Genomic DNA, 15,261 nt, shown 5'->3' with positions numbered 1-15,261 from the left:
AGATCTGCAGGACAGTGGAATAAGCGGTAATTATTGTGCCCAGGCAGCCAACTAACGACTGTACAGGGAGTCTTGGAGCCTTCACCGCCTGAGAGCAAGTGAAATGTCTGCTTTTCTGGCTTCTTCTCTAACACGCCACAGCAGGAAGCTGACTGAGCAGCAGCTTTGGTAGCGCAGGCATCTCCCGTAGCATGTGTCAGAAGTAGTTAAGTAAATCCCGCAATTTAATCAACGTGTAGTGCCAGGCAATGTTTCAGGCACTGAGGACACATCAATGAGTAAAGAGACAAAAGTCCCTCCCCCCTCTTGGAACTTACATTCTGGAGAGGTGGAGATAGATAACAAATAACAAAAATAATGAATAAAAAAGTTATATGACATGTTAGAAGATGGTAAGTGCTTTAGAAACAAAACAAAACAAGCACCGAGCACAACAAGGACAAGAGGGAAACAAGGGAAGGGATTCAAACCAGCTGGCTCCACCAGAAAGGGTCAGACATACCACTCACTCACATGGCTTTTCCTGCTGCACTCGGATATCGGCTCCTTCCTGCTTAGTTCAGCCTTGTTCTAGTCACTGGGAACCTGTTCTGCACAGGGTCAGAAAACCCTACCTACCCCCAGCTAGCACTCCAGATGCTCGCATCAAGCCTTTCCCATTATGGTCAAAGAAGCCACTGTTCACCTGACTCAGGTTTGATTCATTTCTTTCCTTCACACCCACATCTGATCCATCAGGAAGTCCTGGAGGCTATTCCTCCAAAGTACATCCCGAAACCGGCTACTTCTCCCACCTATACCGATTGCTCCATTATTAGTCCAAACCACCACCGCCCCTTACCTGGATGACTGCATCAGCCTCCCAGAGGTCTTCCTGCCTCCATTCTTGTCTCGCTACAGGCCAGTATCCACCCAGTAGCCAGAGTAATTTTTCTTAAACCTCTATCAGATATATTTCTCTTAAACTCCTCCAAAGGCTTCCCATGACACAATGAATAAAATTACACTCCTTACAAGGCCCACAGGCTCCCTGTGGTAAGGCCTGTCTACTTCTCTGCCCTTATCTCCCTTCACCCTCCCCTTATTCACGCAGCTTCAGCTGGGATCCTTGTTCTTTTTCTGATCCTTGAGCCCATCGAATTCTTCCCATCTCAGGGTCTTTACACTTGCAGTCCCTCTCCGCGCGCCCCCCACCTCATGTTTTCACCTTCAGAGTTTTGTACGGCTGCCTCATGTCACCACTGAGGTCTCAAAGTAAATGTCCCCACTATGGGCATTAGCTAAGGGAGGAGCCCAGCCACTCTCGACTGCGTTGCTCTACTTGGTCTTTTTCGCATCTCTTGTGTATGATTTCTCGACTGTATTCCCCCTCCCCACCTGCTTCCAGTACAATTTCAGGACGAGACCACCCGTTATGTTCACCTCTGCATCCCTGGCACCTAGAGAGCACACTCTGGGTGACGCTGACAGATGCTTGCTTGGTCCATTTTTACAATCACGCCTACCCTTCAGTTTACCTGAGAGCCCACTTTCTCCTGGAAGTCCTTCCCGACGGCCCCAACTTCTCAACGCTTGTTGCTCTTCCTCTCTACACTCACTACTGTCCACATCGTGAGGCACTCATGCCTCGTGGTCTCTCCATTTCTGAGAGTCTCCAAGTCTCCAGGCAGGGGCTCTAACTCGGCGTGCAGGGACAAAAGGACAAGGCCGTGGCAGTCAGGAGACGCGCGCTCAAGGTGTTTCTCCTGTCAAGTACTCGCTCCTTCTCTGCCTTGGTTTCTTCCTCTATGAAAAGGGAACAATAGAAGCAATACTTGCCACTTTCAGGACTGTGGTGAGAATTAAATGAAATGATGCAGTGAGAGCATGCTGTGCACTGCTGTGCCCAAGGGAACTCCAGCTCCCAGTCCACAGCTAAGGGCTCAGAAAATGTTTCTTGACTGATGGATGGCCAGAGCTGGGGCTGATAAGGTGGGTTTTCATGATACGAAGGCCCTTTGTATCCTCACCACAGGCACCACATGACTTAGGAATCTAGATAGTATATCCCCATTATGTCTGCATGAAGAAAACAAACAGTTGAGTGTTGATAGCAGCAGGACTCGCAGCTCCCCTGCTGCTGCCCCCGGAGTGCTAGAGTGCTGTGAGAGGCAGCAGCCTTGCACAGGGCAAGGGAAGTACAGAAAACCTGGGCTTTGGGTTTGGCTGGGCCACTAATTCAGCAAAGACAAGTCCTGCCCTGCCTCTGGGCCTCAACTTCCTGATCTGTGTACCTCAGAGCTGGACAAGCTAGGTAGTTTTCAGACTTCGAAATCATCATCACCAACAATACAACTCTTTATTTCTCAAAGAAATACTGAGGAATACTTAACAAAGATAAAAGAGAGTTAATTTGGTTGAAGTGGAGAGTAAGATGCCTGAAGCACCAGTAACCTGGATGATCTACTGCAGGTGGTCTCTAAAGGTCTTTTCAAGACAGAAACTTCTAAGATTTCCACAATTTAAAAAGACCTTTAAAACATTGCTTTGCTTCCTCCCCATTTGCTTCTGATCCTACTTTCTGCAGTCAGCAGTTGACAGGATAAACTGCCTGGCTTTCACAGTGTAACTCACAACTGAAAATGACTTTGGAAGTTAACACGCCTTTGAAATGGAAAGTATTCTGTTCTCTACAGCTCCACCCACAAAATCCATTAAAGCTAAAGGAAATTATTAAAATGATAGAAAACTGGCTGCAAAGGAGCAGGAATAAAGCCAACCATAAAAAAACAGTGTGTTTCCCTCGCCCTGTGAGACTTGGGGGCCCAGAGGAGGTGATTCCAACAGCATGGCCAAGACTGCACTACGAGGGAAAGCTATGCTCCCTCACCAAAGCCCCCCTTCTGCTGACCAGAAGCAGCATCAGACCAGTTCTACTTACTGAAATGTCAATCTTAATAACTCACTGCAAAATGCTTCCAGAGAGCCTGTGTAGCGTCCTGGAAAAAACAACGGACAAAGCTGTTCTGGTTGGTTCTAGTTCTAGTCCTTCCTCAACCAGCCATGTGACATTCAGTAAGTACCACAACTTTTCAGAGGCTGGGCTTCCTCATCCACAAAACAAGACAGATAACCCCCAACAGGGTTAACAGAACCAAATAAGAAAACTGGTGAAACAGCACTTTGGAAGCTGTGAAGTGCTTTTTAAGGTAGGGGATTATCATTTTATGCTAAGACATAAAGCTGTAACCAGTTAATAAAGTAAATGCCAAAAATCCCAGAGGATAAAACTCTGTCCTATCACCTACAATCTTTCATGGAGTGTAGGGCCGGAAAGAGTCATGTCCAAAATGTAACCTCGCCTTTGGAAAGAGCACTCACAGTTAGAGGTGTAGGATGTAGACTGGCTGCTGCTTACACATGGGCTAAACAGCAACAGTCTAAGTGACCAATGGCCTAAAGTCAGTCACAAGTCTTTCACGCAGAAGGGCAGGACTCTGCTATTATAGTCCACGAAGTTTCTAACATAAAAGGAACCTCCATTCTTCTCTCTCTGCCCAGTATTCAGAGAAAACAACCTGAATGTTTTCAGGCCACTATGGAGAGAAGAACCAGGACCCATCCACAGCACCTCTGAGCCAAACCACAACCCTTTAGATAGTTCAGACCCCTCTACAATCTGAGACAGGTGTCTGACTTCTGACTAAGTGCTTTCAACACAGAAGCCATTAAAGATCACAAGCACTGAGAGACACAGGACTATGTAATGGACAGACCAGCAGATGGAGAGTAAGTGGGCTCTGCCACTAACTTGCTGTGTGACCTTGGGTAAGTCCCTTGTCCTCTGATCTTTGATCTCTCACCAGTATAACAAGGGTATCTGGAATGACTTCTGTGGTCCCTTCCGTTCTACATTGTTACGTTCTAGGTTTCCTCTTGACATCCCTCTGTCCCCTTTTTGGTCCCCGTACTCACCCCGTGGCCATGGCTGAAAGGCTTTAGCACAGGGAACCCTGAGGAGGTGAGTCCTGTACTCCCACCAGGCTACGCTGATCAGGACCACAGACCCTCGGATGGCAGCAACTTGATTTTTAGACTCTACTTAAAACCAAACAGGAAAAGGAAGCTAAACCAGAGACAAAGGGGAAACAAACCCCAGTTAAAAACTGAAACCTAGGTAGAAAATAGAGAAACAAGAGGCTCACAGTGCAGAGACCCACCAGCGTGGGTGGCTGAGAGCCACTGCACGGCCTGAAACCCTCAAGGCTGGCAACCTCAAGCCTTGAGCGCTTCCTGCAAGGGCAGAGGCAGCCTGGGCTGGGGGTGGGGACCAGGCTGTGGTGCTGGCTCCACCACCAACTCTCTACAAGTCTTTTGAAAGGTCTAGACCTAGGCTTTCCCACGTGTTATAGAGAGTGGAGGGTCAGCGCAGGTGGTTTCCTAAAGGCCTTTAGGAAAAGGCTCCAAGAACTTGAAAGCATCCTTGCTCATCCTGCAGAGAATAAAAGACTACATTATGAAGTTTTAGTAGCTGAAAAAGGCGTAATAGTTTACTCCGGTTAAATTTTGCACTCCTGTTGGGCAGACACTTCTCTCTAATGGTGCTATTTCAGTCAGCAACCTAGGGCCTGAAAGGAAACTGTTTGAGGAACACTGGAAACCTGGCTTTGTCACTAGCTCACCAGGTGAGCCTGGGCTTCAGCTTCCTCAACTGTAAGATGGGGCTAATAATCCTTATTTTGCATGTCTCCACAGGGTTCTCACGAAGATAAGAACCATTCCCAGGGGACGCCCCGTGGCTTAGCGGTTAACTGCACGCGCTCTGCTACTGGCGGCCTGGGTTCGGTTCCCGCGCGCGCACCGACACACTGCTTGTCAGGCCATGCTGAGGCGGCGTCCCACATACAGGAACTAGAAGGATGTGCAACTATGACATACAACTATCTACTGAGGCTTTGGGGAAAAAAGGAGGAGGAGTGGCAACAGATGTTAGCTCAGGGCCAGTCTTCCTCAGCAAAAAGAGGAGGATTGGCATGGATGTTAGCTCAGGGCTGATCTTCCTCACCAAAAAAAAAAGAAGAACCATTCCCAGTCTTTCATGCAAAATTTACCGAGAATCCACAGGATGTCACGCATTTTCCCAGAAACTAGAGACAAAACACTGAAGAGAGCAGCAGTTCTTGCCCTGACGGGCCTTTTACAACTCCGAAACAAGAGACTGATATGTTAGCAAATAGATACATTCAAATGTTCTTACTGATATAGTGAAAACAGCTGTACAGAGTACAGCACAAAAGAAAGATAAGCTGTAACGGAGAGTTGAAAGCACTCTGAATGTTGAAAACATATTCTAAAAGGCTTTCAAAGATATACATTTCCCTTTAAGCACTGCTTTAGGTGCAAACCACAAATTTTGACATATTGTGGTTTTCATTTTCTTTTAGTTCAAAATATTTTCTATTTTTCCTTGTGATTTCTTCTTTTATCCATGGATTATTTAGAAGTATTTTGTTTACTTTCTAAATATTTGGTGTTTTCCTACATCTGTTACTGTTATTTATTTCTAAGTTAATTCTACTGTAGTCAAAGAACATACTTAGTATAATTTCTTGTTTTATTTTTCCTGGTATGATTTCAATCCTTTAAAATTTATGAAGACTTGTTTTATGGCCCAGCATGTAGTTTATCTTGGTGAATGTACTATGTGCATAAGAAAAGAACATGTATGCATCCTGAAATTGGGTGCAATGTTCTAAAAATGTCAATTAGGTCAAGTGTTGTTCAGATCTTATATGCCCTTACTGGTTTGTTGTTGTTGATTTGTTTTTGTCTAATTGCTTATCAATTGTTGAGAGATAATGCACCGTTCAGGTTTAAAATCTCCAACTGTGGTTGTGGATTTGTCTATTTCTCTTTTTAATTTTGTCAATTTTTATTTTATGTATTTTGAAGCTCTTGTTAGGTACATCAATTTTTACGACTATTATATCTTCTTGATGAATTGACGCTTTGATCAGCATGAAATGTCCCTCTTTATCTCTGGTAACACTCTTTGTCTTTAAGTTTACTTTATCTGATGTTAATGTAGCCACTTGGGCTTTCTTATGCTGTTTGCCTGGTATAACTTTCCACCCTGTATTGGTTTTCTATTGGTGCTGTAACAAATTACCAAAAACTTATGGCTTATAACACAAATTTACTGAGGTATAATTGACAAAATTGTGTATATTTAAGGTGTATGACGATGTTTTGATATACAGACACCATGTGAAAAAAAATCACCACAATCAAGCTAATTAACATATCCATTGCCTCACATAGTTACCATTTTCTTTTCTTTTTTAGATTCTCCACTTTTAAAAACTCGCGTGATTAGACTGGGCCCACTGGATAACCCAGGATAATTGCCCCATCTCAAGGTCCATAACTTGAATCACATCTGCAAAGTCCGTGTTGCCATGTGAGGTGACATACTCATAGGTTCTGGGGATTAGTGTGGGGTGGCAGTAGCACTCTGCCTACTACACATCCTTTTACTTTCACCCCGCCTGTGCCTTTGCATTTGAAGAGTGTCTCTTGCAGACAGTATACGATCGAGTCTTGCATTTTCATCCTGTCTGACAATCTCTATCTTTTAACTGGACTTACATTTAATTTACTGATATGGTTGGATGTAGATCTACTATTTTGCTATTTGTTTTCCGTTTGTCTCATCTGTTTTTGGTTTCCCTGTTCCTCTGTTTTAGTATTCTTTTGGGTTAACTAAATACTTTTTAGAATTCCATTTTAATTTCTCCATTGACTTTTTAGCTATATCTTTTTATATTATTTTTTAGAGGTCTGTCTAGGGATTACAATATACATTTTTAACTTTGTACAGTATACTTAGAATTAATATTGTACCACATCATGTAAAATGTAGGAACTTTGCAACTGCATAAATCCACTCCCATCCTTTATGGTATAGTAGTCATATGTATTACATATTCACAATACGTTATATATTTTTGTTTTAAATGGTCATATATATATACACACACATATTTTTTAATTATTAAAAAGAGGTCTTTTTGGGCCGGCCCCGTGGCTTAGCGGTTAAGTGCACGCGCTCTGCTGCTGGCGGCCCGGGTTCGGATCCCGGGCGCGCACCGATGCACTGCTTCTCTGGCCATGCTGAGGTCGCATCCCACATACATCAACTAGAAGGATTTGCAGCTATGACATACAACTATCTACTGGGGCTTTGGGGGAAAAAAATAAATGAATAAAATTATAAAAAAAAAAAAAACATAGCTTTAAAAAAAAAAAAAAGAGGTCTTTTGTATTTACCCACATATTTATCCTTTCCAGTACTCTTCATCCCTTCCTAAACATCCGAGTTTCCTGTATCATTTTTCTTCAGCCTGAGGAACTTCCATTAGCATTTCTTTATTTTTTTTTTTTTTTGGTGAGGAAGATTAGCCCTGAGCTAACATCTGTTGTCAATCCTCCTCTTTTTGCTGAGGAAGATTGGCCCTGGGCTAACACCCATGCCCATCTTCCTCTAATTTATATGTGGGATGCCTGCCACAGCATGGCTTGATAAGCAGTGCGTAGGTCCACGCCCAGGATCCAAACCAGGATCCAAACGAATTCTTAAATTTCATTCTTGTTTCTAGAATTTCCATTTGGTAAATTTTTTTATAATTTCCATTTCTCTATTGAGATTCACCATCTGTTTGCTCATTTTATCCATCCTTTCCTTTCAGTCTCTGAATATATTTATAATAGCAACTTTGAAGGACCTGGCTGCTAATTCCAATTTCAGGGTCATCTCAGGGTCTACTGATTACTTTTTTCCCTTAAGTGTAGGTCACATCTTGTGACTCTTTACATGTCCACTAATTTACACCTGTAAGACATTGGTACGATACACTACAGAAAGTATGGGTTATGCTGTCTTCCTTTAAAGGTACTGACTTTGTCCTGGCAGACAGGTAAATTATTGGCAGATCCTTTTGGTGCTGTCAAGCTTGGATTAATTCTTCCTTAAGTTCTATTTTCATTTTGAACTTAGCCCAAGGGAGTGGCTAAGGGTACAATCCTTACTCCTAAGGTGTGGCGTTCTGGGGTCTCAACTGAATGCCCGAGGTATTCAGTCAGGTCTCTTCATACAAGTTGACTGCGATCTCCAACATCTCCCAGCACTGCATGACCTTTGGCATCACCATTCAATTCTTAGCCCTACAGCAGGCAATCTGTGTTAGGCCTCATGGAGAATTTCATTACACACACACACAGCCCGCCCTTAGCCAACAACCCAAAGTGAATCCCTACACAAAACTCTCTTATGCTTGCCCCTACCATGAGGCTTCCACTTCTCTATTTCCTTGCCCTGCAACCATCCAGCTATTTCAGTAGCCTGTAATTCCAGTACTTGCCTCCTGAGCTCATTAACAAGAGCTTTTAGCTTGAGCTCCACCATTCAGCACCAAGACCAGAAAGAGACTCCAGGCAGAAGGCCAGAACCATTGTGGGGCTTATGTGTGTTTCTTCACTCAAGGATCAGAGTCTGCCTGTGCTGTCGGTCAATGCCTGAAAACAGCAAGAATTTAATATTTTGCGTGAGTTTCAGTATCCCTCATATATGCAAGTGCTTCATATATTTTGTTCAGTTTCATAGTTGTTTTTGTCAAGAGAGCAAGTCCATTACCATTACTCTGTCATGGCCAGAAGCAGAAGTCAACTATGATTATTAAAGTGCCAAAGGTTATTCTTTTTCATTTTCTGAGCATTTCCTGAAACCGTTAGCCTGACTGTGAGAATTCACTGTGAGAATGTGCCTTTCACTTGCATCCCTCACTTCCTCTGTCCTCACACACATTACTACTGTCTTTTCTTAGTTTCAATAAGTAGGTAACAGTTAAGAGTGAACCTTTTGGGGGCATTCTTTTAACTCTACCATCTAGCCTTAATAAGGCAGTTGAGCAGAATTATGAGGAGCAAGAAATGTGGAAAGATTTCTGGCCAGGGTGTTACGAGATGTGGATTCTAGCACATGCTTTATTATTGACACGGTACATGTCCTTGGGCATTCACTTCCCCACTCTCGACCCCAGCTTCCTCATCTGTTCAATGAAGTGACTGGCTGTATTAATAACTATGGACTGCAGATACAGCACCAATTCCTAAATGAATCGTGTCAGGGCAACAGAAAATGTTGGAAAAATAGGATAGGAGCTTTGACACTTGAAGAGCAATTTAGTGAGATAGTTAAAAAATGGCCTGTTTAAGGCAGCACCTTACAATGTGTTACTATGAACTGAGCTCAGCACCCAGTACACTGCTTAGGATACAGGAGGTACATGGTAAATGTTGATTGCATAAATGAATATATGAATGAATGAATGAAAGGGAAGGGCACCAAATCTCACACAGGATATTAAATGCTAAGGCATCTGGCTTTGGATCTTGAACATAGTAAATGCTCAACAGATGACAACTGTATTGACTTGGATTGGAAGAGGTGTTTTTCATGTGTCTAGATCCCAATGGAAAGCACAACGGTTGACAACAAATCAGGCAGCTATACTAAAAGACAATCTACTTAGGAAATCTAGTTAAAAGACTTGCTGTGTGGCTTGAGAAAGTCGTCTTACTTCTGCGGATCTTAGCTTCCTTTTCTGTAAACAGTCTAATCTCTCTCCTACCCTCTCTCGGTGGAACACTTGAGCATAAAAGAGTCTTTGACTAAGAAATATAGGAAAAAATTAAGCTTGTATAATAGCGGCTTTTCATAAGAATTTGTATTAAAAAGAAGGCAGGGTGTTCTGAGTAGAAGATCTTATGTCCTAGGAGTGGAGAAAAAGGGGATGGAGAAATGGCTACACAGAATTAGTTATCATCACTGACACATTATGAAAACCTATTAGCAATGCTGCATGATCAACTGCCGTCAAACTTGGGTTTGCCCTTCAAGATCCAATTTACATATTACCTCTTTAATGACTGTTTATTGAACCCCCAAGATAGAGAAAATTATTCCTCCTGCTGTGCTCCTTCTGTATTTTAAAGTACTATCCATTTAGTTGTCACAGATCATTGTCCTTTAGGTAGGGGCTATCATGTTTTATTCATCTTTTTAACCAATTGTGCCCAGCACAATTCTTGGTACACAGTGGGTGTTCAGAATGTTTGTTAAGCTATTCTGCTGAAAAGACTGGGACTTAAGAAGCGTATGAATTACTAGTGGTAACGAGAGGGTATAAATATGGCCTTGTTTTTCAAATCTCAGCAGTTGGAAAGGGAATGGTTGAGCCTAGTCTGCAATATCAGGGTGCTCTGTCCTGAGGAACTTCCATCCCAACCAAGCTCCTTGCCAAACTCATCTGCAGCATAAGTAGACACTACTAGCCAAAGCAACTGAATGTTCCAAGGAAATAATGCTGAACTCAAAGGGGAAATTATAACATCTCTGAGAATTGCAAGCACTTTAAAAGAAAGACAACAAACAAGGCAAGCTGTGATATATAATAGAAATATATATTTGGTCTTTATCCCTGTTTCTGGGTCACAGCTCCCAAAACCCTTGGAATTTCCAAAGCATAAGACCAATGGAAGCATCCTTTGTTACAATGTTTGGTCTTTTGTCTTCACTTCCTTAAATAGCTTCAGAATGATAAAAGTGAAATGGGTGTCTTTTGTTATTCATAACAAGCCCCTTTCAACCACCCCTGAGTTTACGTTTAATGAGGTGACTTTTGGAAAGTCCCTAAGAATAGAGGCTGGTAGCCAGGGGAACCAACCATGTGATTAGAGGGTTGGAACTTTCAGCCCCAGCCTCGACCTCTGACCTCTCGGGGAGAGCAGAAGGGCTGAGACTGAGTTCAATCACCAATGACCAATGATTTATTCAATCATGCCTGTGTAATGAAGCTTCTATAAAATCCCAAAATGACGAGGTTTGGAGAACTTCCAGGTTGGTGAGCCAGAATGCATCCATGTGCTGGGAGGGTGGTTCACCCTAAACATGAGGATAGAAGCTCCTGTGCTTGGGATCCTTCCAGACCTCACTTTTTGTATCTTTTCATCTGGCTGTTCATCTGTATCCTTTAATATCCTTTGTAATAAACCAGTAAGCTAGCAAGTACACTGGTTTCCTGAGTTCTGTAAGTTGCTCTAGCAAATTAATCAAACCCAAGGAAGGGGTCATGGGAACCTCCAATTTATAGCCAGTTGTCAGAAGCACATGTAACAACCTGTACTTGTGACTGGCATCTGAAGTGGGGTGGGGGGGTGGTCAGTCTTGTGGGTCTGAGCCTTTAATCTGTGGGATCTGATGCTATCTCCAGGTAGAATTGATTTAAACTGAAGTACGCCCAGCTGGTGTCACAGAATTGCTTTATACATGGAAAACCTACACATCTGGTGTCAGAAGTGAAGTAGTGTAGTAGAGTAGTATGAGAGTAAAGGAAACACACAAAAGTAAGTTCTTCCTTTAGACAAGCTATACCATGGGAGACAGAATTCAAAAATTAACTAACTAAGCATAATAAATGCCATTGGAGAGACAGAAAAAGATACTTAAAACATTAGATGGGAATAAGCAATGAGGAAGAAGAACCAAGCAATTTTTTTTTAGTGTAAAAATATAATTGTTGAAATAAAGAACTCAATGGATAGGCTAAGCAGAAGAAAAGACAGAGATGAAAAATATAAAATCAGGTTAAAAAAACTGACCTAGACATATTAGGAAGGGAAAAACAGATAGGGACAGAAGTAGAAGTATCAATTTCAGTGAAAAAGGCATCTCAGAAGGAACGAAAGACAAAGAGATGGAACACCTGGAAAAATAACGACAGAGAATTTTGCACAATTCAAGAAAGATGTAAAAGCTCAGACCAAAAAGGCTAACAGAGTGACGGAATTGATAAGTAAAAAACGTTAAGTGTGCATGTGCACACACACAAGGTTTATAATAATATTTCAGAACATCAGACAGAGAAAATTCTAAAAAGCTTTCCAAGTAAAACCAGATCATCTATAAAAGAGCAAAAACCAGACTAGACTTCTACATCCTAGCTGCCAGCTTCAGAATGCTGGAGGAAAAACTTTGAACCTTACATTTCATACCTAAACTATTATTTCAATGTGAGGGGGAAATAAATATATTTTCAGGTACACAAGATCTCAGAGAGTTTACCACGTATAGACCTTATTTAGAAGAACTTTCACTGGATATATTCCAGCACAAAAGAAAATGTACGTAGGAAGAAATACAGTAGTCTCCCCTTATCTGAGGTTTCACTTTCCATGGTTTCCGTTACTTGCGTTCAACTGCGGTCTGAAGGCAGATGATCCTCCTTCTGACCTACCATCAGAAGGTCAACAGTAGCCTAATGCTAGGTCACAATGCCTAAGTCATTCACCTCATTCATCTCATCATGAGGGCATTTTATCATCTCACGTCATCACAAGAAGAAAGGTGAGTACAGTACAACAAGATATTTTGAGAGAGATTACATTCACATAACTTTATTATAGTATATTGTTATAATTGTCCTATTTTATTATTAGTTACTATTGTTAGTCTCTTACTGTGCCTAATTTATAAATGAAATCTTATCATAGATATGTACGTATAGGAAAAAACATCATATATATAGGGTTTGGTACTATCTGCAGTTTCAAGCATCCATTGGGGGTCTTGGAACGTATCCCCTGTGGATAAGGGGGCACTACTGTAACAAGATATGGAAAGTGGGCACATACAGTTGAATACCATTTAGCCATAAAAAGGAAGGAAGTACTGATATATGCTACAACACGGATGAACCTTGAAAATGTTACACTAAGTGAAAAAAGCCAGACAGGAAAGGCCACATGTTGTATGATTTATTTATCTGAGATATCCAGAAGAGGCAAATTCATAGGACAGAGCACAGATTAGTGTTGTCACGGGGTGGTGGTGGTGGTGGCAATTTGTGCCTCTTAATTCATAAAGGCGACTGAGTGACAACAATGCCATTAGAAGAAAAGTATACGTTACTCACAGTTCCCCTTGAAACGAGGGGATGGTCTTGGGGAAGCACCAGTGTTGGGCAGGAGGCAGGAGGGAGTAAGGGGAACGCATAGGCCACAGCCGTCATGGGGGTTTCCGTGGGAAAGGCAGGGCAGCATAAACAGATGAGAACTGGCTAGTCTGAATAATTCCAGCAGGCTGTGGAGCACAGGGGCTGTCCCTAGTTGTGCGGTACCTGGCCCTGGGTTGATTTACGGCAGGGGAGATATTGGCTTGGCGGCTTGGCGTGTGCGAGTTAGACAGAGGAGGTGGTTAGGGTATGGACTCAGGACTGGTTAGTTTGTATATGAAAGGTGGGCTCATGAACAAGTGTACTGTCTACAGGAATTAGCTAGCCCTGGGAGGGGCAGTCTCTCCCCAGCCAGCAAGGCCCCCAAAGATGTCGAAACGTTAAAAAAACATAAAAAATATAATTAATGAAGGAGAAGGTACGGGAAGAGGCTGCTTAATGAGTATGGAGTTTCCTTTTGGGGTGATGAAAATGTTTTGAAATTAGATAGTGGTGATAGTTGCACAACATTGTGAATGCACTAAATACCACTGAAGTGCGCACTGTAAAATGATTAAAATGGTTTCAACAAACAGTTTAGAAAATTTGGGGGGAGCAAAAATCTAATAAAGTTTTTTATTGCCTGAGGTTTAATTATGTTTGAATAAGCAATGATAATCAATGACCATTTTTAAAGAAAGTGTATCTATAACTTTGAACAAAAATTCCAGATACACCAACTTTTGTGTGTGTGGGTATCACTCTATGAGGAGCAGAGGGAGGTAAGAGAATGTTAAGACCCAGAGAAGCCATGGACACCTGACAAGCCTTAAAACAACGATAACGAAAGATAAGCGTAAGCGTGGGTCACGATAAGTTAGGAGTGGCAATCAGGAGAATGAAAACAGAACATACAGTTTTGAATTCAATGGAAGAAAATTTAATATACACACCAGAAGGCAGGGCGGGAGGGGAAAAACAAGGAGAAACAGAATTAAAAATAGAAAATAACAGTAGAAATAAGCGCCATTCTCTGGTTTCCCAAGTTTTCTGCTTACGTACCCTCTAGAAATATTTAGAAAAATTGTGTATCCTGTTGCATTGTTTTTTTTTTTTTGGTGAGGAAGATTAGCCCTGAGCTAAAATCTGTTGCCAATCCTCCTCTATTGCTGAGGAAGATTGGCCCTGAGCTAACATCTGTGCCCATCTTCCTCTATTTTATATGTGGGACGCCTGCCACAGCATGGTTTGATAAGCAGTGTAGGTCCGTGTCCAGGATCCCAACCTGCAAAAACCACGGCGCCGAAGCGGGAGCGCGTGAATTTAACCACTACACACCGGGCCGGCACTCTGTTGCATATTTTTAAGGTGATATGTATAATTTTGCCTCGTGAGTTTAGATGGCTGCAAAGGATTTAATATTTAGAAACATTATATATGGTATGTATGCATTAAAAATGTTAAATTTATAGATGCAATTTAATATGTAAGATTAAATATGCTAAATTTATAAATGTAATTTAATATGTGAGCTTAAGCTCTTTCAATTTATGAACAAGATCAGCCATAAAACTTACTTGGCAGAGCCTGTTTGCTCTATCAAACCATTCAGCCAAATCAGATTTATTTTCCATCAGAAGAAGTTTGACTAATTTTTCAACTCAAACATGCTTATACACATCACACTGAGAGCAGATCACCTCTGAATTCTTAATTTTAACCAGACAACTAGATAGATAAGGCATGGCACTTTCCCACGAGTTGGGAGCCTGGATGAAATAACAGCTGCCCTCTTCCACATTCTCGATAGATGCTGTCTTTGCTTTGCTCTTAGGAGACTCTCCTTCAGGGCCAATGCATCCTCAGATTATTCCTGTTTGGTCTGCTGACGGTTATTATTATAGCCTCCGGCAACGAATCTTCGTAAGATTTGGAAAGAGCAGGCAACATGCCTTTCTTCTACTCAGTGAAAAAGGAGGAATCGTGAAAGGTGACGTGAGGCAGGGGAAGCAGCACACCACAGGCACATTTTCAGACGGATCAATATTAAGATGGAATACATACGGAAGTGGGAACTCAGGAAACTGATTCTTTTCAAACTACCCTTGCCCATGTGGTCCCAGGAAGTCTTGATGTACCCTCAGGAATAAATGTGGCCCAGCGTGAAGATGGCTGTGCTAATGTAATAGTAACAACCTACTACAAATGGGTTAAAATCACTGGTCAAGAGACA

General features: G+C 42.1%; 1 protein-coding gene across 6 annotated transcripts in view; it reads right to left on the bottom strand.

The window, feature by feature from the left end:
- EVL (Enah/Vasp-like) overlaps window positions 1-15,261 on the bottom strand; it is a 160,775-nt gene that overhangs the window by 79,524 nt on the left and 65,990 nt on the right. Inside the window, exon 1 of one of the 6 annotated variants that reach the window (XM_058567687.1) lies at window positions 3,955-4,101. The exons of the other annotated variants lie outside the window; for them this stretch is intronic. Within the exon in view, the coding sequence (XP_058423670.1) occupies window positions 3,955-3,965 (11 nt within the window). The 5' untranslated portion in view covers window positions 3,966-4,101. Of the gene's footprint in view, window positions 1-3,954; window positions 4,102-15,261 lie in introns of those variants that run through there. 6 annotated transcript variants of the gene reach the window in all.

The sequence above is a fragment of the Diceros bicornis genome, chromosome 24, assembly GCF_020826845.1.
Source record: "Diceros bicornis minor isolate mBicDic1 chromosome 24, mDicBic1.mat.cur, whole genome shotgun sequence".
Taxonomy (NCBI): Eukaryota; Metazoa; Chordata; class Mammalia; order Perissodactyla; family Rhinocerotidae; genus Diceros; species Diceros bicornis.
This window is presented reverse-complemented; position numbering and strand designations above follow the sequence as displayed.